This window comes from Labeo rohita, chromosome 10, assembly GCF_022985175.1.
Source record: "Labeo rohita strain BAU-BD-2019 chromosome 10, IGBB_LRoh.1.0, whole genome shotgun sequence".
Lineage (NCBI taxonomy): Eukaryota > Metazoa > Chordata > Actinopteri > Cypriniformes > Cyprinidae > Labeo > Labeo rohita.
The window spans coordinates 29,768,592-29,793,014 of NC_066878.1; the positions used below are offsets into that span (position 1 = coordinate 29,768,592).

The window sequence follows — 24,423 nt, forward strand, 5'->3', positions numbered from 1 at the left end:
GAGCTATTCATGCAAAATTTTTTTTTTTTTTTTTACATTTTAGAGGCCACAAACGTTTTCTGTTATACATACACATATTTATACTTGCACTAATATTACTATGTATGTTAATATACTATTATTTATGCTAAATATATTCATACTAATTATACCATGTCATGTTATATTATTATATAATTATATGTGGCTTCCTTTTTCTAACAATGCAATAAATTTTGATGAACGTGAGAAGTTTTTAACGGAGTGAATCACTGAATAATTAGTGAATCGTCTGATATTTAGGCTCCGCCTCGTGAATTACAGGCGGGGTTTATTGTTTTCTCGTGCATGTGGATATTTACGTCTGTCTGCGGTCCGTTACATTGTTTGATCTCCGTGATTTGGTCGGGACTTTATTTTATTCGCATTTACCGGCTCTCAATACTGTAGATGTAACTAAACAGCCAGTGATTCATTTGAGTCGTTTGACGCTTGATCCGTGAGAATCAACAAATCCGAGTATGAAGAATAAACACTGAAGTAAGGACACTCAGGAGGAGCCTGTTTATAATGGTGAGATTTCGTTTAAAACTAATATTTAATGTCAATTTATTAATATGGTTTCGTTATCTTTCATATAAATCCACATCTCCCTCATTACATTTACATTTTTAATTTATTTATTTTCTAATGTGTTTGAAAAAAAAATGCTGACTGTTTTAAAGACTCAGTGCTTTTACATCGGTTTTCTAACCTTAAAATTGGTTAAATACTACCCTAGGAGCCCAGGCTCGTAACGTTGTGAAACAGGTTATGTCATGCAAATAATCACCTCATTTTCCACAAATGACATTTCAGTTGTTTTGACTTCTATCAGGGCTTCTTTCTTCATCTTCAGGAAATGATTCATATTTAAAACACCATGCCTCCAGTGACCTCTCAGGAACTCCCTCTCAACATCTATGTGGTCATCTTTGGCACTGGGATCTTTGTCTTTGTTTTAAGCCTGATATTCTGCTGCTTCTTTATAAGGTAAGTGTGACTGGAATATTGTGACTATATCCTTAATAGTTTACCAGAACAGCCAGTTTGGACGATGCCGATCCTGGATGACGTTTCTAAAACTGTCCTTTGTGACTGGACTTCATCAGTATTGTCCTGTAAATAACGCCTGTGACAGACTGACAGCCACCGAGCAGAAAGGACTTCCTCTGGCCTCACGCGCTTCCGAACTCGAACAATTCAGGACTAGATTGTATCTCTGTGCTTTTTGTTCACGATGCTATTTTTGACCAAAGGCTTTTGGATAATGTCATGTCATATACTGAGAACTACAAACCCTCCCATGCCAAATCTTTGTCGTTTATAAACACACACAACACAAATTTTGCCTTTACTGCCCTACTGTATGCAAACTGTATAACATCCAAGGTACACTTTTCTAATTGTGCAGTTTTCAGAAATTTTTGGAATATTTGTCCTCTCGCCAAATTTGTCACTACCGAAACACAGTAATGTACAATTTAATTAGAACGGTTATATTGATCTATTAAAGCGGAAGTCCACTTCCAGAACAACAATTTACAAATAATTTACTCACCCCCTTGTCATCCAAGATGTTCATGTCTTTCTGTCTTCAGTCGTAAAGAAATTATGGTTTTTGAGGAAAGCGTTTCAGTTTTTCTCCATATAATGGACTTCATTGGTGCCCTGATTTTAAACTTCTAAAATGTAGTTTAAATGCAGTTTCAAAGGGCTCTAAAGGATCCCAGCCGAGGGAGAAGAGTCTTATCTAGAGAAACGATCGGTCATTTTTTTCGAAAAAAAAAAAATTGTATTCTTTTTAAGCACAAAAGCTCGTGTAGCACAGGCTTTGGGATGCGTGTCCACGATGTTACGAATTAGTGATGGGTCGTTCTTTAATGATTCTTTGATTAATGTGATTCGGGAAGAACGAGTCATCTCCGGGAAGTGATTTGTTCAGTCGCGCATGCGCAACATCCTGTTAGGTTCTGTACTGGAATTAGTTCACCTGTTTTGAGTCTTCTGGTTTTTTGAGTCGTTCATTCGTTCATCTTATGGGGTTGTCACGTGATGAACAACCCGAAAACTTGTCAAATAAGAGGTGAGGTGAGCTAATCATAGACTAAAGACCCAAGTAAACAATGAATTAATCTCTTCTGATTCCTATAGCATTGTAGTTTTGTCTTGTTTGTAGTGTGATCAAAGTTTGTGTAAGCAGTAGATGTGTTAGGGAAGTAGCACGTAACATTTTAATTATATTTTGCTAAAATGAACGAAATGACTCGAAAAAAGATTTGTTCATTTTGCTGAACGAGACTCAAAGAGTCGGTAAAATGATCCGAACTTCCCATCACTACTACGAATCACGTGTTTATCGTCTGTGTACTGAGTATGGCGAAAAACTCCATCTTATTTTCTCCTACAACTTGAGAGGAGGACATCGTTGTACCTTTTTGTTTGTAAACAGCATTTACAAACTTACTTAGTCTTACTTAAGAAAGTCTTAGCACTTTCTTAGTCTTTGCGCGTTCACTTTGCAAACAATGGGTCTGTAGTTCTGCCTACGTTCTGTGTGACCTTTCGAGGTGATTCAATAGTACGTAGCGTTGTGAACGCGCATCCCAGAACCTGTGCAACACAAGCTTTTGTGCTTAAAAAGTATTCAAATTTTTATTTTCCGAAAAAAAATGACAGATTGTTTCACTAGACAAGACCCTTCTTCCTTGGCTGGGATCGTTTAGAGCCCTTTGAAGCTGCATTTAAACTACATTTTGGAAGTTCAAATTCGGGGCACCAATGAAATCCATTATATGGAGAAAAATCCTGAAATGTTTTTCTCAAAAACCATAATTTCTTCACGACTGAAGAAAGAAAGACATGATCATCTTGGATGACAAGGGGGTGAGTAAATTATTTGTGAATTGTTGTTCTGGAAGTGGACTTCTCCTTCAAGGTCTTTTTTTTTCTACATTGTAAATATATATAATTTTGCTATTTTATTCATTTGGGGAACAATTACATTTTTAACAATATTTCAAGTGTAATTCATGAGATTTGTTGTATCTGAATCCAAGTTTTATTTGTACAAGGCAACTTTACATTTCAAGAATATAAACTGAACCAAAAACGATCATCACATTGTAGTTGATAATTGAATATACTTTATTTTTTACAAAACATCCCATGTTTTGGTCGTGACTGCACATTTTCAGCAGTGACAGTAATGCTTTGGTAGAGACCACATCACATTACAGAATTTTTATTTGCATACTAAAACACTACTAAAATACTGAACATTTGCATAATTGTACTAAAATGTTGTTTATTTCCCAGAAATATGAGGTTTATGTGTTCCCTTTTGTCGCTACTGAAACAATGATGACATGTTTTGGTCGTGACTGTTTCGTTAGTGACAATTTTGTGGAATAACTCCTCGGTAGTGACATTCATTGAAGTTACACACAAATTTTCAGACTTCTGAACACCTTAAGACAATGAGGCCTGTCTACTCACCATGTAGCTATGAGAGAGAGTGACACAAATATTTCCTGATCATAAATGTAGGGGTGTAGTTAAAATCAGTCTCACCCAGTGGACTAAAACATACACTGTTTCGGTAGTGACATAAAAATGCAGGACATAAAATTTCATGATTTACAAAGAAAATATGAAATAAATATTTTTTTTGGAACTTCACGTTTTAAAAGAATCAAAAAGATACTTTTAAAAACAACTGGAAAAAAAATAACAAAATTATTTCAATATTTTCATAAGTTGAAATTTAGGGGTTAGAGTTCAGGACAGCCACCTCCCAATTGCAAGTACTCAATAAATGATGATTTTTTTAATATATTAAGCTTACTAATATTTGAAATATTATTGTGGGTTTAATTAGATAATAGACAGATCTTAGTAAACAATAAACATCTAATATTTGTAAATTTTGTGGTTGTGGGACAGCAGTTTGGCCAATTCTGTAGAATGGCCCATATGTATATACAATAGTTTATTTTTAATTAAATAAAATCAATCCTTGTTAATGAATTGCATGGCCTGTTTTTCTTTGCAGTAAATTGAGACACCAGGCTCGCAATGTGAGAGCTGGATACAAGATGGTGAGTGTATAATGCAATGTTCTTTCATAAATTGTATGATCAAAAAGTATTTGACACTTACATTACACTTAAAGATGCTGCCAGACCTTTTCTCTTCACTAATGTCTCATTTCATCATGTTTGAAGTCTCAGTTTGTTTGTATTTGGTGATTTTAGTGGATGTATAAAGTCAGTTCTCCTCAGCTTCGCACAGGTGTCCTATTAGAGGAACCACAGGTGTAGAAAATCACATTAACTATCAACCCAAACACATTACATTTTGACTTACCTTTGTCAACAAAATGTACTTGTGCCTTTTCAAAATAAATGTCACTTGCTGTGATTTTTTTATTTAATGGAGTTTTTGTCAATTAAGTAAAGTCACGTTTTTATAAGGTTTTATAAAATAGGGATTTTACAGACTCATTAATGCAAAATTCAAATATGAGATAAAATTCAGCTATAAAGCATCTTTATAGAAGATAATAGTACCATTGAGTCCCAGTCAGTTCAGTACAAGTTCAAACAGTATAAAAAGTTCAATTATGAAGCTTATTCATTTCATATAAGCTGCTCTACAAAAGGCAACAATGTCGTTATTCAGCTTGAGTCACTTCAATGTTCAAAGTATTAATTAATTGTGTCTTAAAAGTGTTTTAAAAACGTTTTGCTGCCACTATATTTTGAAACAAAAGACACACGACTGTGTTTTGCATTACAGGTTGTATTTAAAGATGAAACAACACGGTTACATACACATGGGGTAAACGTTTTTGTCTAAAAAGTTACCAAAAATGATTTGACTACTTGGAAAGTTCTTAAACTTTCAAACGTCCTGATTTCCCATCCTGTACGTCGTTTTTTTTTTCTCAGTTAACATGTGCGGTCTGTTTGGAGGACTTCAGGACAAAAGATGAGCTTGGAGTGTTACCATGCCAACACGCCTTTCACAAGAGGTAAATCCCTCCAATGCCTTTTATCATGCTAATGCTATTAAATAAAAGAGGCCCACTGGAGTGAACCCCATGGCCTGTGCCTCGCAACTGTAAAAGCCCATTCACCAAGAACAACAACTATAAAGATTACTAACGATAATTATTTTATGTCTGGATTCTGATTGGCTGTCAACGTTTTTACCGTCTATCAGTTGGGAAATGTTGTTCTGATTGTGATTCCAACTATGTCGTTCCTTTGTGCCGTTTATTATAGTTGTTGACCATACGTCCTCTTTTTACCATACATATCTTGTCCAGCATTTCTAAATTGGCTAAAATACCCGGGTTTTCATACTTGCTGAAAGTAAAGACTGACAAGTATGTTGACCAATAGCGTGCCGGCATTGTACATAATCGACCAATCGTGGCGAGAATGAGAACTATACAGGGACCATCAACAAACCTAAATACACGATTTTAAGGACTTTAGAGAAAAAAATTACCTGAATCTGACATATAATCTATCGTTATAGTTGTGGAACGATTATTTAACGTTTGTTATCCTCCTTATTTTTCCCGTAAGAGCAGTGTTGGGAAAGTTACTTTTAAAAGTAATGCACTACAATTTTGCGTTACTCCCTGAAAAAGTAACTAAGTAACGTTACTTGGTTACTTTTTATGGAAAGTAATGCCTTGCGTTACTTTTTTAAAATCTGGGCAGGGGTTGCTTCTTTGTTTTTAATATAAAACATCTCTAATGCAAAAGCCCTATTACACCAAAAGTGAAGTGAATTCACCTCAGGCTGAAAGAAAAGTACATTTATGCAGGAGATCACTCTTCAGTTATAAAAAAAAACGAAGCACAAATGTTAGTTTATCTAAAGTAATTTTTGCTTATTAGTGTTGCATCATCGAAAGGTCAGCAGCAAAGACACTGGTTAATGAAATGGGATTAAATACATAAAGGATATCTGTTTTATTTTACATACATAATTATTGCATTGTTGCGTCATATTCTGAGTTTACATTTCACTGTTTTTATTCATTTTGAGGAATACTGAATCTGTTTTTTTGTGAGTGAGATCAATTAATGCATGTTCACATTTAGTCTAGAGCCCCGTAACATCATGTTTACTGCAAATTTCCAGACAGGAGACTTGTCAATCAATAAATGGAGAAAAAAACTGGCGTTACTTATCTGAAAAAGTGACTCAGATATTTTTTTAGAAATTCAAAAGTAATGCGTCACTTTACTAGTTACTTGAAAAAATTTATATTATTATGTAACTCGTGTTACTTGTATTACCTCTTGTACATTTTATCACTCTGGCTTGCAGTCTCATTCGCATCCAGCAATTTTTAGCTGTACAAAACGGCTCATTCTGCTGCTTGATATTGCTAATTGTTTTGTCTTACCATGTTATTTTAATGGATTATCTTAAATATGACCACACTGGTTTGTAGTGCAAACAGTTTTACTGTTTACTGCACGTTATTCTTCGCATTATTTCCTGTAAGTTTCACCCATAGGCTTACTTCTGCGTTAAAGAAAAAGGTGGATAGTTATCGTCCTTGGTTTGAACGGGCCAGCAGAACCGGTTCTGATATTTTGTCTTACCAGGTGTCTGGTGAAGTGGCTTGAAGTGAGATGCTCATGTCCCATGTGCAACAACCTCATCAGTGCTGATCTGGGACAAACGCACAGCCCAGGAAACCTGCTGGATGAACTGCTCTAAACTTCCTTTTCTGCCAAACTCTAACCTCATTAAAGAAACTTCTAATTAAGCTCTCTGACACGGGCCACATTTTTTACCATCTTATATTGTTCAAACTAAAGGCCTTTATTTAAAAGCACTGCTGTTGTAAAACATCATTTGTAACGTTTTGTATGTCTGGTTTAAAATGTTTGCACAATGTTTACATACAAGATTGTGGGTTTCATTTTTGGTGTCTTGTGTTAGTATGCATGATCATTTTAAAGTATTTACTTAATGAATTGAAGTAACTTAGTTGGGCATAAAAGTTAAATATGACTTAACTTGCATACACTACCAGTCAAAGGTTTTTGAACAGTAAGATTTTTAATGTTTTTTTTAAGTCTCTTCTGCTCACCAAGCCTGCATTCATTTGATCCAAAGTACAGCAAAAACAGTGAAATATTTTTACTATTTGAAATAACTACTTTCTATTTTAATACATTTTAAAATTTTATTTATTCCTATGATTTAAAAGCTGAACTTTTAGCATCATGACTCCAGTCACATGATCCTTCAGAAACCATTCCAATATTCTGATTTGCTCCGAAAACATTTGTTGAAAACAGCCGAGTAGATTTTTTTTTCAGGTTTCTTTGAATAGAAAGTTCAGAAAAACAGCTATACAATTGTAATTTTTTTTTAATCATCACTTTAAAGCATCCTTGCTAAATAGAAGTATTAGTTTCTATAATTTCTTCCCCCCCCCCCAAAAAAACTTTTGAATGGTATAGTGTATAATGCTACAAAGGTCTTTATTTCAGATAAATGCTGAAATGTGGACCCTTCTATTCATTAAAGAATCCTGAGGAAAAAAAAATAAAAAATACTCAGCTGTTTTAAACATTGATAATAGCGATAAAAATGTCAAATGCAAATCAGCATATTAGAATGATTTCTGAAGGATCATTTGACACTGAAGACTGGAGTAATGATGCTGAAAATTTAGCTTTGATCAGAGGAATAAATTACAATTTAAAATATACTCAAACAGAAAACAGTTATTTTAAATAGTAAAAATACTTAATTGTACTGTTTTTGCTGTACTTTGGATCAAATAAATGCAGGCTTGGTGAGCAGAAGAGACCTCTTTTAAAAACAAAGCTTACTATTCAAAAACTTTTGACTGCTAATGTTAACACTTAATTATTGGAATTTTTACATAAAGCCAAACCATTATTTTAGTATCATTTCATTACTAGTTTAATTAATTTTAGTAATTTTGTTATGTTATACTTATCAAATATAGTTTTTCTATTTGTTTTTTTAATTTTACTACATCAAGTTAAACTAAATTTAACACCATTGAGAACCACTGCACTGATAAAGTGACATAGCGCCACCTGCTGGACATTAGAAAAATGCAGCAGAACGCTGCCATTTTAGAACCAAAACAGACTTTAATGGGCTCCTTTTGAAGACTTCTATATTACTCAAGCATATCAGCACAAGGATAAATTAAATATCTCAGATTTCTTTAACAACATTTGAGCTGAGCCGTCTATTCCAAGAAATGAAAGAATACGAAAACCTGTTGAAAGGAATCTTGATCCATCTTTAATCCATGTTTAACAAATTGTGTCCTGGGGACCGTCAGAATACATAAAACAGGACCATGACACATGGAATAAGCATCTCATTTAGGTATGGCAATTACCAAAAAAAAAAATAATAATAAAAAAAAAAAAAAAAAAAAAAAATCTATATAGGAAGGAATGTGCATGGTTGGAATGGGGAAGGGGAGTAGGAAAGATTAAAGTTGGCCACAATCAGCAATCATGACCTTGGCAGAGCATTTCCCGCTGCTGCTTCCTTTTTTCTCGATGATATTCACCACATCTATTCCATCTACCACTTTCCCAAACACAACATGTTTGCCATCAAGCCTGTTCATGAAGAGAAGAAGAAAAAAAAAAAAAAAAACAACAGGGCGCTTTAGTGCTCTACACATTTTTATATTCTAAAGAACCTTTAGTGGAATGGAAAGTTTTCAAGGATGTTAAAGATTCTTTTTTATAAGAGTGTATTAGTCTCAAAAAAAACAAACAAAAAAAAAAACAAAAAAGCCATTTACCAAGCAGTATCAGCAGTGCAGATGAAGAACTGGGAGCCGTTGGTGTTAGGTCCAGCATTGGCCATGGACAGGGTTCCCTTCCCTCCATGCTTCAGGGTGAAGTTCTCATCTGCAAACTTGTTGCCATAGATGGACTTTCCACCAGTTCCATTATGGTTGGTGAAGTCGCCACCCTACATCACGAGAGAACGACATCAGTGCAAGCTGAAAACATTGCTTCCGATGACAGGGCAGGGTTCGGATCTTACCTGGCACATGAATCCGGGGATGACGCGATGAAAGCCAGAGCCCTTGTAGCCAAAACCCTTCTCACCAGTGCACAAAGCACGGAAATTCTCTGTGAAGATATGGAGACATCAATGCATGAGAAGACAGAGTCTATGTTTATTTAAAAGTAGCCAATTTAATGTGGAAAATAAAAAGATACCTACCAGCAGTCTTGGGTACAACATCAGCTCTCAGCTAAGAAGGAAAAAACAAGAAAATGAAATTAAGCTGATGTCCAAGCTTAGAATGTGTGTGAATAGCAATGCATTTCTATTTTCAGATATATTAAGTTAATTCTTCAGAAAGGAATTGCCATCAAATTTTTCCCCCTCTGCATCTTGTTGGTATAATTGTTTTATTACCAGTCAAAAGTTTTTGAACAGTAAGATTTTTAATGTTTTTTTAAAAGAGGTCTCTTCTGCTCACCAAGCCTGCATTAATTTGATCCAAAGTACAGCAAAAAATGTGAAATATTTTTACCATTTAAAATAATTTTCTATTTGAACGCATTTTAAAATTTAGTTTAATCCTGTGATCAAAGCAAGAGTTTTCAGGATCATTATTCCGGTCTTCAGCGTCACATGATCCTTCAGAAATCATTCTAATATGCTGATTTGCTGCTCAAGAAATCTTTATCATCATCATCATCATTAATATTTAAAAACAGCTGAGTCATTTTTTTCCACTATTCTTTGAATAGAAAGATGAGCATTATACACTATACTATTTAAAAAAAAATTATATTATATATAAATAAAAATACACACTTAGCTGATTTCAACATAATATTAATAAATGTTTTCTGAGCAGCAAATCAGAATATTAGAATGATTTCTGAAGGATCATCTGACACTAAAGACTGGAGTAATGATGCTAAAAAAAAAATCTTTTTTTTTTTTTTTTAAATTACAATTTAAAATATATTCAAATAGAAAACAGGTATTTTAAACAGCAAAAATATTTCACAATACTACAGCTTTTGCTGTAATTTGGATTAGACAAAAATAGTGAGCAGAAGAGTCTTAAAAAACATTAAAAATCTTACGGTTCAAAAACTTTTGACTGATAGTGTATATGCATCTTGATAAGGCTTTGCAGTAATTTGCTTAAAGTATGAAGGTAGTGACTGTTTTCTGTTTTAAAATATAAAATAAAAAAAGCATTCTATGGCGTTGGAAAAAAAAAAAAAAAAGACATGAGCAGGTCACTTCCGCGTTTTTCTGCAAACGTCCATATTCATGAGAGCGCGAAAGTTACTCATACAGCAGAAGTGCACTGACATTTCTGCAGTACCGATTCAAAATGTAACGCCAGTCGCTTATTACTTTAATTATTATTATTTGGGAATAAGTTAAAACAGCGCTGTGATACAAAAGATCAAGATTTGATAGACGACTAGGTTAAACTCCACAAATCACCCCTCCCTTTTCAAAATGGCATCTTGGGTTATGAAAAAAATGTTGGTGGAAATGGCGTCCGTATTAAAAAAAACACGTGTGCAGCCCTACACACGCTCAGCCTGCGTCTGTAATCACTAAAAACTCCGCCATGTGCGCTCAGCTGTCAGTCTCCAGTCAGTGACAGCAGCACAAGTCACATTTTGTCAGTCAGAAATCTAAGAACGACGCACGGCGTTCCATATCAGTCAAAACCGGCAACACTGTAGCATCTGATTTGGAACAGCAAAATGTAACATTGTTGCAGATCGGCGCGGGAAACAGAACCCCATCCCCCACACGCCCATTTGAAAACAGCAATGCTAAAACAGTCAGATCAGACGCACGGCTGGTTTTCAAAGACTTTTATTGTAAAAAATCATTAAGTTTATTAGAGACTGTACGATGCAAATACCCATGCTGTAACTGTGTGTGCCCTACCTCCATTACAATCCTCCCAGCATTCTTTCCATCGATGGTGATGTCAAAATAAACTCTGGGATTGGCCATGATGGCAAAATAATTCGATCTGCTTTAGTAGCTGGTCGCCGAATGAATCCTACAAAATGCCGCAGCTTATCGGGAAGTAGGATGTGTGCTATAACGGGATATATACAAGCAGTCAGCAGCCCTCTTTTTCAATTGGAACCTATGAAGCCGTGGAACCGCTGAGTGACGTGCGCGTCGTCCAATCAGAGGCGGCGCAGGTGAATAAATGACCGCAGGGCTCGACAGCAGCGTTCGGGGGAGGGCGTTTGATTGACATCCTCATTGGCCCCTTGGAGTAGGTAAAAATGACGCCAGCGCGCTGCATCCAATGAGTGACGAGGAAATCGTGTGGGCGTGCACCAGCGGACTGTCATGGCGTGAGGGCGGTGGCCAACAGATAAATTCGCCATTACGGCGCAAAATTTCATCACGGATAATAAATGTTGAAAGGATTAGTCTTATGTTTTTTTTGCTTTTCCTAAATGAAGAAGTCCTAATTTGTATTTGCACGCACTAGTGTAAAATAAAAAGCGAACTGAGTCACAAAGCTTCGCTTTTTTCTCCTCACAGCGCCCGTCGTCTTGTACGCCACCGCCACACACCTTTGTCCGGAGACGCCCCCTTGTGTTCCCGCGTCTGCTGCTCGGTTCTGCTCTCCAAATAAAGCCAATGAAACGCAATGGGGCTTAAGTCTTTACTTATAAAACATAATGGAAATATTTCACATCTTTAGAAAAACAAATCGATTTCAATTGTACATGTTTAATTCAATTGATAGAACTTAATGATCCACCAACACATGACAGTCAAACATCTTTTTGAACAGTTTGATCAACAAGTGATGCTGGTTTCTCAGTTGAGTCATGATCATGGTCACAGATTTTGATGGTGAATTCACTTTTTTTCTCTTTCTAACAAATTCATAAACTCTGCTAGTTAACACAGAAGAGAGATGCATACAGGCCCATCAATTATCTTTATAATTATAATAACAATTATTATATAATCAAAGATAAAATTGTATGATACACAAATGACTTCAAACAAACGAAAAAAGAACAAAAGCACATCCGACGACTCCTGATGCTCCCTGTATTGTTAATATACAAACTGCACTTTGCTATCGGTGCCCAAAGAGCAATGATAAATAATAAAATCAGACAAGACAGGAATCGACAGCAGACTCATCTCCCCTCCACGCCGAGAAAGCGAGCACCGAATGGAAAACGGGGGGGAATGAAGCGCATGTCTGACATGAGCTCTTGTCATAGTGTTTCAAATGTCCTTTTTTTATCCATATCATGGGGTTAAGAGAAAGTTCACATCTGCGACAATAATAATACTATATCTGTACATATTTCACATGAATCCCAATGTTTTTCTCCTCAATTATGAGCGCGGCTATAAACATCAGTCCGTTTCCTGTTGTGACGCTCCCACCCACCCAGATTTGTCCGAGCAAAATCTCACTACGGGAAGGTGTTTGTCCAAAAAACGTCCTTGTGTGCATTTGTGTTTAGAACCTGTCTACAAGGTGCTACTGGGCTGCTTGTGCTCTGTCTGGTTTTGAAGCTTCACACGTTTGTTGCTGAAGAAAACTGATTTTCTACCAAATAACAGCCCAAACTTGCATATTTAAGGGCAAGTGAAATGTGTCCGCAAGTGAGGGTGTGTTTTGAGCCGACGGCGATCACAGATGCTAGTCCTTTTTTCTTTCATAACGCTAGAAATCCAGACCTCGTGGCCTTGAACTCACAGGGGAGGAAGACCGTTTGTAAAAACAACATTGAGGGGGAAAGAAACTAACATGAGACAGACAAAAACAGAGCAGGGTGTGGCAGGGAGTTTGTGCCAAACACACACAAAGTGTGGCTTGAGGTGTGCGTGTGGGTGTCACAGAAGATGACTCTTTGCCTTCGATTTCCTTCGTGTATAGGCAAATACGGTAACTCTTGAAGGGCTTGGTGTGTGCGGAAAATGTAATAGTGCACTTCTTTAATGCTACTGTTTAAGGTCTGACACACTGCCTCTATTAGCACGTTTCAAAGGAAAAAGGCTACACTTGAGGTCTTCTTCAAGTAAAGTTCACTTAAAATCAAGTCTTTTGTGGTTTAAAACCTTGTTACATCACATGGAGCTAATTTGTGGTCATCATTGGGCAAAAAAAAAGAAATAAAACATAAGTCTGCCTGTTTATTATGAGAATTAATTCATCCGTGTTTGTTTCTTCAAGTTATAACACACTTTGGCTTTCCCCGTGTTAATTCCTCATCTAATTTAGATTTAAAACAGGAGCCGCAATGAAAAAACAAACAAACAATGACCCACCCCACACAATGTCATTTTACACCACACGAGTCTGATGTGAGATGAGGCGTCTTTCTACAAATGATTCGCGAGAAGAGCGGGAACTCGAACTGAAATTCACAATAAAATCTCGACAGAGTTCAGAGAAGCAGACGAACAGTAACATTGTCACAGGAGGAAGAAAAAAAGAAAGAAGATCTTCGTTGCACCTTCCCATGAGTCACTGCATTCCAGTCTCAGGAGGAAACAGTGCAAAGACGCAATCGGATATCTGTTTCGCTTCCCAAAGCTCCCCTCGACGAGCCGGGAGTGTGAGGGGGTCAGGGAGGCTGCGTGTTGGACGGCGATGTGCGACTGATGAATGAGCGGGACGGGGGGGGGGGCTCAGTTGCTCTCGAACAGAGAGAGCAGGTCGTCGTTACTGTTGTTGGGAAGGTCTGGAGGACCCAAGTAGGACAGCAACTCATCTGGGTTTGTCAGCTCTGGGAGAAGCTGGAAAACAAATAGGGAAATTTGGAGTTAAGAACCGCCCTGATGACAACTATTTATAATTGTAATAAATTCAACAGAGCTGGCTTTTCATAAACATGCTGATGTATTTACCTATAAATTATATTCAAAGCAGAGGTCTGCATTATCGCCGGGTTAAATGAGACATTTGTTATGCCACAAAAGTATGTTTCTGATTTGTAGGTGGAAATGGGCAGTTATATAACACTTATATAAAAACAACAGTTCTGTTTCCAGTGCTGAAGACTGTGAATCAATTCTTTTGAACTGTTCTTTCAGTGAATCAGCGAATCTTTTAAAATACAAGGCCCAAAATGGAATCTTTTGAACTGATTTTGGAGGGAAATCTGTGGAATTGCTTTAATCACTGGAGTTAAAGGGATAGTTCACCCAATAATTTACTTCATGTCGTTAATCTTAACACAAATTAAGAAACTTTCAGTGTTTATCAAATGTGATTCGCTCTGTATGTGTGTTTATACAGTTGAGGTCAAAAGTTTACATACGCCTTGCAGAATCTGCAAAATGTTATTTTACCTAAATAAGAGGGATCTTACAAAATGCATGTTATTTTTTACTTAGTACTGACCTGAATAATATATTTTACATAAAAGACAGTTAAATATAGTCGTCAAGAGAAAATAATAGTTCAGTTTATAAAAACGGCCCCATTTAAAAGTTTACAAACACTTGATTCTTAATACAGTGTTGTTACCTGAATGATGTTTTTTTTTTTTGTGTAGTGATAGTTGTTCAGGAGTCCTTTGTTTCTCCCGAACAGTTAAACTGCCTGCTGTTGTTCAGAAAAATCCTTCAGGTCCAACAGATTCTTTGGTTTTTCAGCATTTTTGTGCATTTAAATCCTTTCCAACAATGACTGTATGTTTTTGAGATCCATCTTTTCACACTGAGGACAACTGAGGGACTCGTATACAACTATTACAGCAGGTTCAAATGCTCACTGATGCTTCAGAAGGAAAACGATGCATTAAGAACCAGGGTTGTAAACTTTTGAACAGAACGAAGATTGTAGAAGATTTTCATTAATCTTGATTCAATATAAAACATAGAATTATGCCTATACATATGAGGATATTATTCTACTATTATCTTCTGACTATGTGTATTAACTCTGTGCAGTGAGCTTAGAGCAAATACAACTTATTTAAAGCTTGAAAAACACTCATGTATGGAACGAACCTGTTCAGGAGCTAGAAATACAAGACAGCTATTGATCAACCTTCAGGAATTCATATATGGTAAAAAATACCTTGTCCAAAAATACAACAGTGCATATATGGAATGCTTCAGGATGTATATATGTGTGCTTGAGACGAAACTCTGGAGTGGTGTTCGAACATTACTCGGCCTTTTGTTAACTTGTTAATAAAGGTCTATCTGACTTCAAAACCTCTTCAGAGCAATTTATTTTGAGCAAGGAAAATTCTACAACAAGATGTGTACATTTTTCTTATTTTGCCTAAGTGTCTTTTTTTTTTATTTAGTGCTGCCCTTAAGAAGCTACAAAAGTTACTTGCATGTTTCCCAGAAGACAAAATAAGTTACATTTATCCTGATTTTTAAATTCAAAGAGTTTTCACGCCCCCCCAGCTCATAATGCATCGTGTTTCCTTTTGAAGCATCAGTGAGCGTTTTAACCTTCTGTAATAATGCCTCAGTTGTCCTCAGTGTGAAAAGATGGATCTCAAAATCATACAGTCATTGCTGGAAAGTGTTCAAATACACAACAATGCTGAAAAACCAAAGAATTTGTGGGACCTAAAGGATTTTTCTGAAGAACAGGTGACTCATACCCAACTATCACTAAAAAAATACAGCTGTGGATCATTCAGGTAACAAGATAGTATTACGAAGTGTATGTAAACTATTATTTTCTCTCGCGGACTATATGTCAACATCTTTTATGTGAAATATCTTATTCAGGTCAGTACTAAATAAAAAAAATAACATGCATTTTGTATGATTGCCCTTATTTTGGTAAAATAATTAAAATTTTGCAGAGATTCTGCAAGGTGTATGTAAACTTTTGACCTCAAGTATATGTGAAAAAAAAAAAGTGACTGTGGATCTTCTTTTGGATCTTTTAAGTTTTGGTTACTTGGACTTTCAATGGAGGGATAGAAACCTGTCAGGTTTCATTAAAAATATCCTAATTTTTGTTTTAAAGTCATACAGGATTGGATAGATATAAGGGTGAACTGTCTCTTTAAGAGAAGAACACTGTAACCGATATTCGAAAATAGTTTATAAGTGCAAATGTGTCCTAGAGCAGATGTGGGGTTGGCCATTACCCAAAAGTGTATGCAAAATCTTTCCGAAAAGGAGAATGAGCATGCATAACTGCAGGCATGGGACCTAAATTAAGCAAGAACGGGTGGGAAGAAGATCATTATAAGTTTGTAGTGGGTGTACATCGAGTAAAATCCCGCAGGAACGGGAGGTTGTGCTCTGCAGACCTCTAATTTAAAGTGTTGACACCATGGCTCAAAGTCATCACTTTGATCTGGAATAGATGATTGATTTGGACTTACATCAAGGGCCGGTTCTGAAACGTCACCGGGTCCGCCGGGGCCCCCCAGCCCAAAGCTGTCTGTGTGCATCCGGGGATTCTGGGAGGAGTTGCGGGAGTGCATGGGTCCACCGGGGCCACCCATGTTGGAGTTACCATGGAGAGGTTGATGCTGCTGTTGCTGCTGCTGTTGCTGCTGCTGTTGAAGGGGATTGTGGGAAGGGTCCATGCGACTAGAGTGGGGCATCTTTATTCAGGAGACAAAAAGAGACAGTCAGTGAAGCTGGAACACACCACACAGTAATTTAGTGACTCGTTTTGTGCTTCGTTTAGAGCGGGTGAGTTGTGGTGGGAAAAGCAGCAGCTGCGAGTGACAGACAGGAAAACAGTGCTGTGCTGTCGCATACAGAGACGTTTGAATAGCTCTTATATGCGACAACATACGGGGACGACAGAGACTACGATGCCCGTAAAACACACTTGGGAATCCAAGGTGAGGGTCATTTCAGTGCAATACGTGCAGCAAATTAGCTGCAATAATTTATTTTTAATTTTAGCTTTTTGCTAGCTAGCTGGTTGGAGATCGATGGATGGAAAGATGTATAATGGATAGATATATGGATGGATGGACGGACAATGTTTGATAGATTAGATAGATAGCTAGATAGATAGATGGATGGATGGAGCGATACATGGGTGGATGGAGTGATAAATGGAGAGATGAGTAATTACAGATAGATAGACAGATAGATAGATAGATAGATAGATAGATAGATGGATGGATGGATGGACATGACGGACAGATAGACAGATGGATAAATGGAGTGATATATGGACGGATGGACGAACGGATAAATAGATAGATACTCTTATCAATTCCATGTGGTGAAATTGTAATTATAGGAAAACCCACCTGTCCTGACATTGGGTGTCCCACAGGTTTTTCAGGGGTAAGGAGGCCACTCGGCAGGTCAGACTGGTAGGAGAGAGGGGGTGGCCCGGAGGCAAACTCCCCCAGGGTCGGTGTGCCAGGGGCATTGGGGAAGTCTGAGAAGCCTGGTTGGCTGGAGTATCCTGAGCCACCTGAAATACATGTAACAATAAATCAGCAAAATGTCAAAATGCATTTCGTCCAAAAAAGTTAAAAACTCCATAAAATAGAGTTTTCAACTGTGAAATGCTTACTAAAACAATAATATAAATGCTTGTGTTGTCACTATGAGGCCTTTACAGTTGGATGTGAAACCTACCTTGGCTGGGATAATCAGGCGTACTGCTGCTGCCACCTTGTGGCATAGACTGGTAGGGCGAGGAGGCCGGGCCTAGAGCTGCAATCATCTCCATGACACTGGGCAAGATCATATGACTAGGGCTCAAGGTGCGACAGCGTTTTAGGGCAGGGCCATCTGGATCCTCTTTAATATGAAGGTCTGGTTTCACCGGGACCGGCTTCCAGCTGCACACCGGATCTATGGTGATCTCCTCATAGTCCGAACTAAACACAAGGAGAAAGGGGTTTAAAAACTAATGGCAGCTTATAGTGACCAAGAACCTAAAACCTTGACAGAAAGAGAATGTTGACCTTTACATACAAGAACTGACCACTTTTTGTGGACCGAAACCGGCCAATACAGAACATACAAAATTTGGTAAATCAGTTATTTTTTGGACAGCCTGGGAATTTATAAACAACAATTTGTAACTCTGGGAAATTGGGTAGATGCCAGCCAATCATACTGAATATGTCTCTGGCCATTTTTGTGTGCAATATGCATCACATGGTCAGCAAATAGTCCATGTATGGTTCATGGACATGCAGTTTACAGTTAAAAATAGTATAATTTAGAATCTCTGCAATCACTGTGTGGATGCTGTAGAAGTTACATTACATAAAACTTACTTCTGGATGTAGATCAGAATGCCCAACATGTACTGGTCCACTTCTAGCCCCTCCAGAAGGGCAGTTTTACTGCAAGGAACAGAGAAGTTTGTAAACTTGTATAATATGTCAGATGTATACCATAAAAAACACATTTTTTTGGAATGCACCTTTATACAATATGTGACCCTGAACCACAAAACCAGTCATAAGAGTCAATTTTTATTTAAATTGAGACTTTCACATCATTTGAAACCTGAATAAATAAGCTTTCCATTGATGAATAATTTGTTAGGATATGACAATATTTGGCCGAGATACAACTCAAATTTGAAAATCTGGAATCTGAGGGTGCAAAAAGAGAAAACTAAATATTGAGAAAATCGCCTTTAAAGTTGTCCAAATGAAGTTCTTAGTGATGCATATTACTAATCAAACATTTTGAAATATTTACGGTAGGAAATGTACAAAATATCTTCATGGAACGTGATCTTTAATATCCTAATTAATTTCGGCATAACAGAAAAATTGATAATTTTGACCCATGCAATATATTTTTGGCTATTGCTAGACTGGTTTTGTGGTCCAGGGTCACATATGATTCAGGCAAACAAGATAAGCCAATAATTCTTGTAATTTTTTGGCCAAAAGACTAATAAGTGAATATATATAAATAAATAAATAAATAAATAAATAAATAAATAAATAAATAAGTATTATTCTAATATTAATACTAATACTATTTTTTTAGCAGTAATATAAACATTAGTATTATTTTAATCATTAATATCAGCACTTGTTATAACAATATTAATAAAAAATAATATTAATAAAAACCAAATATTATACAATGTTAAAATATTATTAACAGTATATTTTAATATAAACTTTGAAATTATATACAGACAAATTACAAATTTGTCTAGACAAATTACACATAAAACATTACAAATTTAAATCATTCATGTAAATTTAATGTTTAAAGGTGAATTTTGGCATCATAACATTATTTCAAATACACTGTACTAAGAAAAATGCATACTCATTCTGAGATTTATGATAGACTACATTCAGCACTGTTATTAAATTATTAGCTTTTTTAATAAGTTTAAAAGAATTTTCCTGAAATAATATCCACTACGATATATGATGCATCCCTAATCATTTTCCTTCTTACTTGCACACAGGACAACGCCAAGTTCCCCTCTCACAGTTGAGCTGCAAGTATGATTCGAGGTCGAAGCACTGTGGACCAACAAAGACATTATTTACCACAGAAATTCACTTTACAATGTCCTGCAAATCAAACGTAAGCTAGCAGGCCTCCTCACCTGTATATGTCTGCAGTCGTGGCCCCTGGCAGGAAGCTGGATGCGTCGGAAGGTGATCGGACACTTGAGCGACACCTTGATGGCCGTCTGTTCAACGCCATCCTCGCCGTTAAGGCCGGGAGTTCCTGGGATGGTACCGCTACTGAAGTTCCTCTTAACTATGGAAGAAATAAAGGATGAGTTGGTCATAGTTCTGTTGCTTTTATCTGATCAAAAATACAATAAAAACTGTGAAATATTATTCTGTGTTCTATTTGAATATATTTTTAAATGCAATTTATGTCTGTGATCAAAGCTGAATTTTCAGCATCATTACTCCAGTCTTCAGTGTCACATGATCCTTTAGAAATCATTCTAATATGCTATTTGCTCCTAATTTTTGTGGAAAGGATGCTATATATTTTCAGGATTCTTTGATGAAGTAGTTCAAAAGAAGAGCATTTATTTGAAATTTTTGAAAGATAAATGTCTTTACTATCAGTTTTGATCAATTTAATGCATCCTTGGTACATAAAAGTACTCATTTCTTTTTTAAAAAGTGTGTGCAAAAGTGTTCACTCACTCTTAGTGACACAGTGCTCCGCTGGCAGGAGCCTCTTCTTCATCAGACCCTGTAGCACGGAGCGCACAGACGGCCTGTGAACCAGCTGCAGCACGAACAGATGAGACTGCGAGAAAAAAAGAAACAGGAAATGAATGCTGCCCCACATAAAACTCTTACTAGTCAGGCTGTTTATAATTAAGCACATTTTCTGAAGAGTCTCTGTACTTACACAGCAGCAGGCCGTGACCGTTATCTGGATGGTGTTGCGTCCCGGCTGGCACACGTGCTTCAGGTAAAGGGGTTTGTGGGAGGTCTTGTTGTCCCCGCGCTCGATGGTGAGAGGCGTGGCGTTGACGCTCACCTGCACCGATGCCGGCCAGTTGGTGTTCATCTGCCGGTCTTCGTGGTGATAGCACTTAAACTGCAGCTCCAGGTCGGGCCTGTCAAACACATGATAAATAAATATGACAACACTGACACATTCACAAACACAAAGACTCCTTGAGATGCTGGAACAAATGAAAATGTCTGACCTCATCATCAGGGTCTTATACACAGAGTCTCGCAGCTGGAAGACGTGGTTGCTGACAGCCAGGTTGTGCTCCAATCTAAAGGGCTCCAACACTACTCCGTCCCGCACAGGGAAGGTCAGGCGCAGGTCATCACTGGGGTTTCCTACAGACAGAAGAGAGGAGTTTTAGTTACTGAGGAGCCACATGGTCTTCATTCACATCTCATATGTGACCCTGGACCACAAAACCAGTCTTAAGTAGCACAGGTATGTTTGTAGCCATGGCCAAAAAAAACATTGCATGGGTCAAATTATACATTTTTCTTTTATGCCAAACATCATTACATTATTAAGTAAAGATCATGTTCCATTAAGATATTTTGTAAATGTCCTATGGTAAATAGATCAAAACTTACTTTTTTATTAGTAATATGCATTGCTAAGAACTTCATTTGGACAACTTTAAAGTTGATTTTCAATATTTTGATTTTTTACACCCTCAGATTTCAGATTTTCAAATACTTGTATCTCAGCCAAATATTGTCCTATCCTAACAAGCATACATCAGTGGAAGGCACACTTATTTAGTTTTCAGATGTATAAATCTCAATTTCAAAACATTTACCCTTATGACTGGTTTTGTGGTCCAGGGTCACATATGGCAAGAAACAAAGGCATCTTATAAATATTGAAGCCGCACAGTTTTTTTTAAACCGTCATACTGGACTTTTTGTTGACATTTACTGGTGTGTTTCAGGTTCAAGTTTCAGTTTAGCTTGTTTTAAAGTAAACAGTATCAAACTGAAACTACCCTGCCTTTTTTAGAAATTAAAGCTAAAAAAAAAAAACAGATCAAAATGTTTATCAAGGTTACGTAAAGCTAAAATGAATGAAAAAACTAAAAATAAAAACGAATTAAAATATTGATAAACACTATGGCAGTATGTAAATAATACTAACATAACACTACCCTTATGTGAAATTAAATGGCTTTATATGACTTTATATTACTTTATATTAAGTTCTCATCTTATGTGTTTCGGCATTATTTTTAGTGCTGTGCAACGATTAATTAAGATTAATTGCATCCAAAATAAAAGTTTGTTTACATACCATATGTGTGTGTACTGTTTATATTTATTATGTATATATAAACGCACACACATACAGTATACATTTTGAATATATTTACATGTATATATTTTTATTGATATAATTAATATTAGATATAAATATACTTAACATATAAATATAACATATTTTTCTTAAATATATCCATGCATGTGTGTTTATTTATATATACACATAATAAATATACGCAGTACACACATATATTATGTAAACAAAAACTTATTTTGGATGCGATTAATCATTGCACAGCACTAATTATTTTAACTGATTTCTGCTTTGGTAATGTGACAATCTGAGAAAAACAGAACATTTGACAAAAAAAACAAACAAAAAAAAAACATGCAACTTTGAATCCATCAAGAATTTACTGGATTGGTGGTCTTATGCTGTGGTTAAAACTGTTAAAATTACTATATTTTGATAAAATATTCTGATGTCTGGAATAACATGTGCACATAGACAGTTCACAAAAAAGCCAAATTTATTGTTCACAATAAAATGGTTCATTTTGATTTCATGCCAACTTTTAATATCTGTCGGAAGTTTGGTTAATTTCTCAAGATGTTAAAGAGGAAAAAAAATGTTTTTCCATGTGATAAGCATTTTATGTGACAAGAGCAGATAAAACTGTTCAAAACAAAGCCAGTAAAATGGTTCATTTTGATTTCAGGCCAACTTAAAATGTCTGACGGATGTTTTGTTAATTTCTTTAAGTGTTAAAGAGGAAAAAAAACTTTTTCCACGTGATAAGCATTTTATGTGACGGCAGCAGATAAACCGTTCAAAATAAAGCCAGTAAAAAGGTGCATTTTGATTTTATGCCAATTTAAAAAAATCTCTCGGAAGCTTTGTTAGGTGTTAGAGGAAAAAAAAAAAAAAAAATGTTTTTTTTCCATATGATAAGCATTTTTTATGTGACCGCAAAACATTTTTATTCCATTTACATCACAGAGAATTATAAATGAAACATTCCAGAGATAAGAGAAGGGTGCAGGTTTGGCTGCAGTGCTGAGATTACCTGTAGGGGGCTGCAGAGAGTTAATGTTGGGCTTGACGTCATGGAGAAAGGGCGATTTACCGTCTTGGCCAGGGGACATATAAGGTGTCATCGAAGTGCCGGGGGTCATGGGAGGAGTGGGGTTTCCTGGGAGAGGAGAGCTGGGGTATCCTGGCATTGCACGTCCAGGCTGCGAAAGTCAAGACGTGTGTGCAGGCATTACGATCTGTGGCTAGATTATCTTTACAGTCAGATTTTCATAACCGATACCATGCAAAAACAAATTCAGGTGAGTGGAGTTTGGACCCCGGCTGCCAAAGTCCAATCGAGGCGCTCACACGAAATGGTGAAATATTAACAGGCAGCTCCTACCGACTCACGTTTCACCACACACACACACACACACACACGCATGCGAGAGAGGACACCAACCCCGTTGACGGCAGCCTGATTGAAGGTGCTGTACCCAGCTCCTGTCACTCCTGAGGACAGACTGTTGTGGCTGTTGCCCTGTCCGTTAAACTGGTCCGCCTGCTAAACAAACACATATCTTTCAACATCAGGCTTAAAACAGAGCAAGCCAAGCATAATTACAGGGAGCTCGGTACAGTGCATTCTGGGATTGCTTTCTTCACAGAGATACATTGTTTAGAAATTAGCCAAAAGAAGGTATCTAACATTAAAAATTTGGTCCTGCCTATGTAGGCAGCCCACTAGGTTTTGGAACGGAGTGCACACTACAACGATATGACAATAGTGATAATCTACCGCTGTAATTCCAAACCCGGCACGGAATTTAAGCCACCCGGGTTGGTTCGTCTTTCACTGGTACTTCCAAAAAATCTTTTCACGACTAGTTGCCTCTTTAAAGTTCACTGGCGTATTTGTCAGTATCAAATGCCGGCGTGTTTCTCTAAAAATGGCAGTCTGTTTGTCACTAATACGGACAAAAGAAACCTGTTCTTTGGGAAACACGATACCATGTGCAGTGTGTCGCAATTAGCAAGTGAAAGCCTTCTGATGGCTTTAAAATAAATAAAAGTTTCAGAAAGTACCTAAATTTGGTTACAACGGTAGCTCAGGTCTTTACAAGTCGCCTGATTTGAGGTGTTACATATCTTTAGCATGACGAAGTTTAATAGTCAGGGTTTTTTCCAAATCCCAACCGTAAGTATGAGCAATAATAGCGATGATCTTCGTACCTTGTAGTATTGGTTGGGGTTTCCTGGTCCTGCAGGATACTGGCCCATATTGGGTTGCTGAAGGGGCATTCGGTGGGTTGGGTAAGACGGGGAAGGAGCGGACCGCTGCGGCCCTGGGCCGTGGTACTGCATGGGTTGGCCTGGGTACGGGCCCCCAGCTCCCATTCCGGGACCATACTGCTGACCCGGAAATCCCTGCAAGAAAAACGCAGTCATTCCAGAACAGAAGCAAATTGTCAGCACTATGCTCATACGTTTAGTACAATTAGATTTTATTATGTTAAAGACAGTCTTGTTGAGACAACATCTAGTTTGTTAAAGGTAAGAGAATAAACATTTCCTGATAATTTACTCACCCCCATGTCATACAAGATGTTCATGTCTTTCTTTCTTCAGTCGAAAACAAATTAAGGTTTTTGAGGAAAACAT

General features: G+C 36.9%; 3 protein-coding genes across 6 annotated transcripts in view; 1 reads left to right on the plus strand and 2 right to left on the minus strand.

Annotated features, from left to right (window-relative positions):
• The first annotated feature begins 268 nt into the window (after nucleotides 1-268).
• On the plus strand, nucleotides 269-6,973 carry LOC127172245 (RING finger protein 122). 2 transcript variants are annotated; one of them, XM_051121478.1, is made up of 6 exons: nucleotides 269-552; nucleotides 878-1,011; nucleotides 4,073-4,118; nucleotides 4,819-4,860; nucleotides 4,971-5,053; nucleotides 6,654-6,973. In XM_051121478.1, the coding sequence occupies exons 2-6, from the start codon at nucleotides 902-904 to the stop codon at nucleotides 6,766-6,768; spliced, it is 396 nt and encodes a 131-aa protein (XP_050977435.1). In that variant the 5' UTR covers nucleotides 269-552; nucleotides 878-901; the 3' UTR covers nucleotides 6,769-6,973. The 2 variants fall into 2 exon arrangements, with proteins under 2 accessions (XP_050977435.1, XP_050977434.1); XM_051121477.1 differs by having other exon boundaries at nucleotides 273-552; nucleotides 857-1,011.
• A 1,347-nt stretch (nucleotides 6,974-8,320) lies between these two features.
• Nucleotides 8,321-11,196, minus strand: ppiab (peptidylprolyl isomerase Ab (cyclophilin A)). Its single transcript, XM_051121476.1, has 5 exons — nucleotides 11,005-11,196; nucleotides 9,292-9,322; nucleotides 9,109-9,197; nucleotides 8,861-9,033; nucleotides 8,321-8,672 (listed from the first exon to the last, which is right to left on the minus strand). The coding sequence occupies exons 1-5, from the start codon at nucleotides 11,071-11,073 to the stop codon at nucleotides 8,540-8,542; spliced, it is 495 nt and encodes a 164-aa protein (XP_050977433.1). The 5' UTR covers nucleotides 11,074-11,196; the 3' UTR covers nucleotides 8,321-8,539.
• A 536-nt stretch (nucleotides 11,197-11,732) lies between these two features.
• zmiz2 (zinc finger, MIZ-type containing 2) overlaps nucleotides 11,733-24,423 on the minus strand; it is a 49,211-nt gene continuing 36,520 nt past the window's right edge. For 2 of the 3 annotated variants that reach the window (XM_051121457.1, XM_051121458.1), the window contains exons 7-19: nucleotides 23,995-24,189; nucleotides 23,225-23,326; nucleotides 22,814-22,982; nucleotides 20,687-20,828; nucleotides 20,383-20,593; nucleotides 20,172-20,277; nucleotides 19,610-19,767; nucleotides 19,456-19,523; nucleotides 18,300-18,368; nucleotides 17,650-17,894; nucleotides 17,313-17,482; nucleotides 16,422-16,646; nucleotides 11,733-13,851 (exon numbers count right to left, since the gene is read on the minus strand). In XM_051121457.1, the coding sequence (XP_050977414.1) occupies nucleotides 13,744-13,851; nucleotides 16,422-16,646; nucleotides 17,313-17,482; nucleotides 17,650-17,894; nucleotides 18,300-18,368; nucleotides 19,456-19,523; nucleotides 19,610-19,767; nucleotides 20,172-20,277; nucleotides 20,383-20,593; nucleotides 20,687-20,828; nucleotides 22,814-22,982; nucleotides 23,225-23,326; nucleotides 23,995-24,189 (1,968 nt within the window). In that variant the 3' untranslated portion in view covers nucleotides 11,733-13,743. The remainder of the gene's footprint in view (nucleotides 13,852-16,421; nucleotides 16,647-17,312; nucleotides 17,483-17,649; nucleotides 17,895-18,299; nucleotides 18,369-19,455; nucleotides 19,524-19,609; nucleotides 19,768-20,171; nucleotides 20,278-20,382; nucleotides 20,594-20,686; nucleotides 20,829-22,813; nucleotides 22,983-23,224; nucleotides 23,327-23,994; nucleotides 24,190-24,423) is intronic. The other variant, XM_051121459.1, reaches the window with a different exon arrangement.

Coding starts and splice junctions, on each gene's coding strand:
- LOC127172245 (XM_051121478.1), top strand. CDS start 902: ATGCCTCCAGTGACCTCTCAGGAACTCCCTCTCAACATCTATGTGGTC. Junction 4,119..4,818: donor TGAGAGCTGGATACAAGATG/GTGAGTGTATAA, acceptor TTTGCATTACAG/GTTGTATTTAAAGATGAAAC. Junction 5,054..6,653: donor CAACACGCCTTTCACAAGAG/GTAAATCCCTCC, acceptor TTGTCTTACCAG/GTGTCTGGTGAAGTGGCTTG.
- ppiab (XM_051121476.1), bottom strand. CDS start 11,073: ATGGCCAATCCCAGAGTTTATTTTGACATCACCATCGATGGAAAGAAT. Junction 9,034..9,108: donor TCCCCGGATTCATGTGCCAG/GTAAGATCCGAA, acceptor CTCGTGATGTAG/GGTGGCGACTTCACCAACCA. Junction 8,673..8,860: donor TGCACTGCTGATACTGCTTG/GTAAATGGCTTT, acceptor CTTCATGAACAG/GCTTGATGGCAAACATGTTG.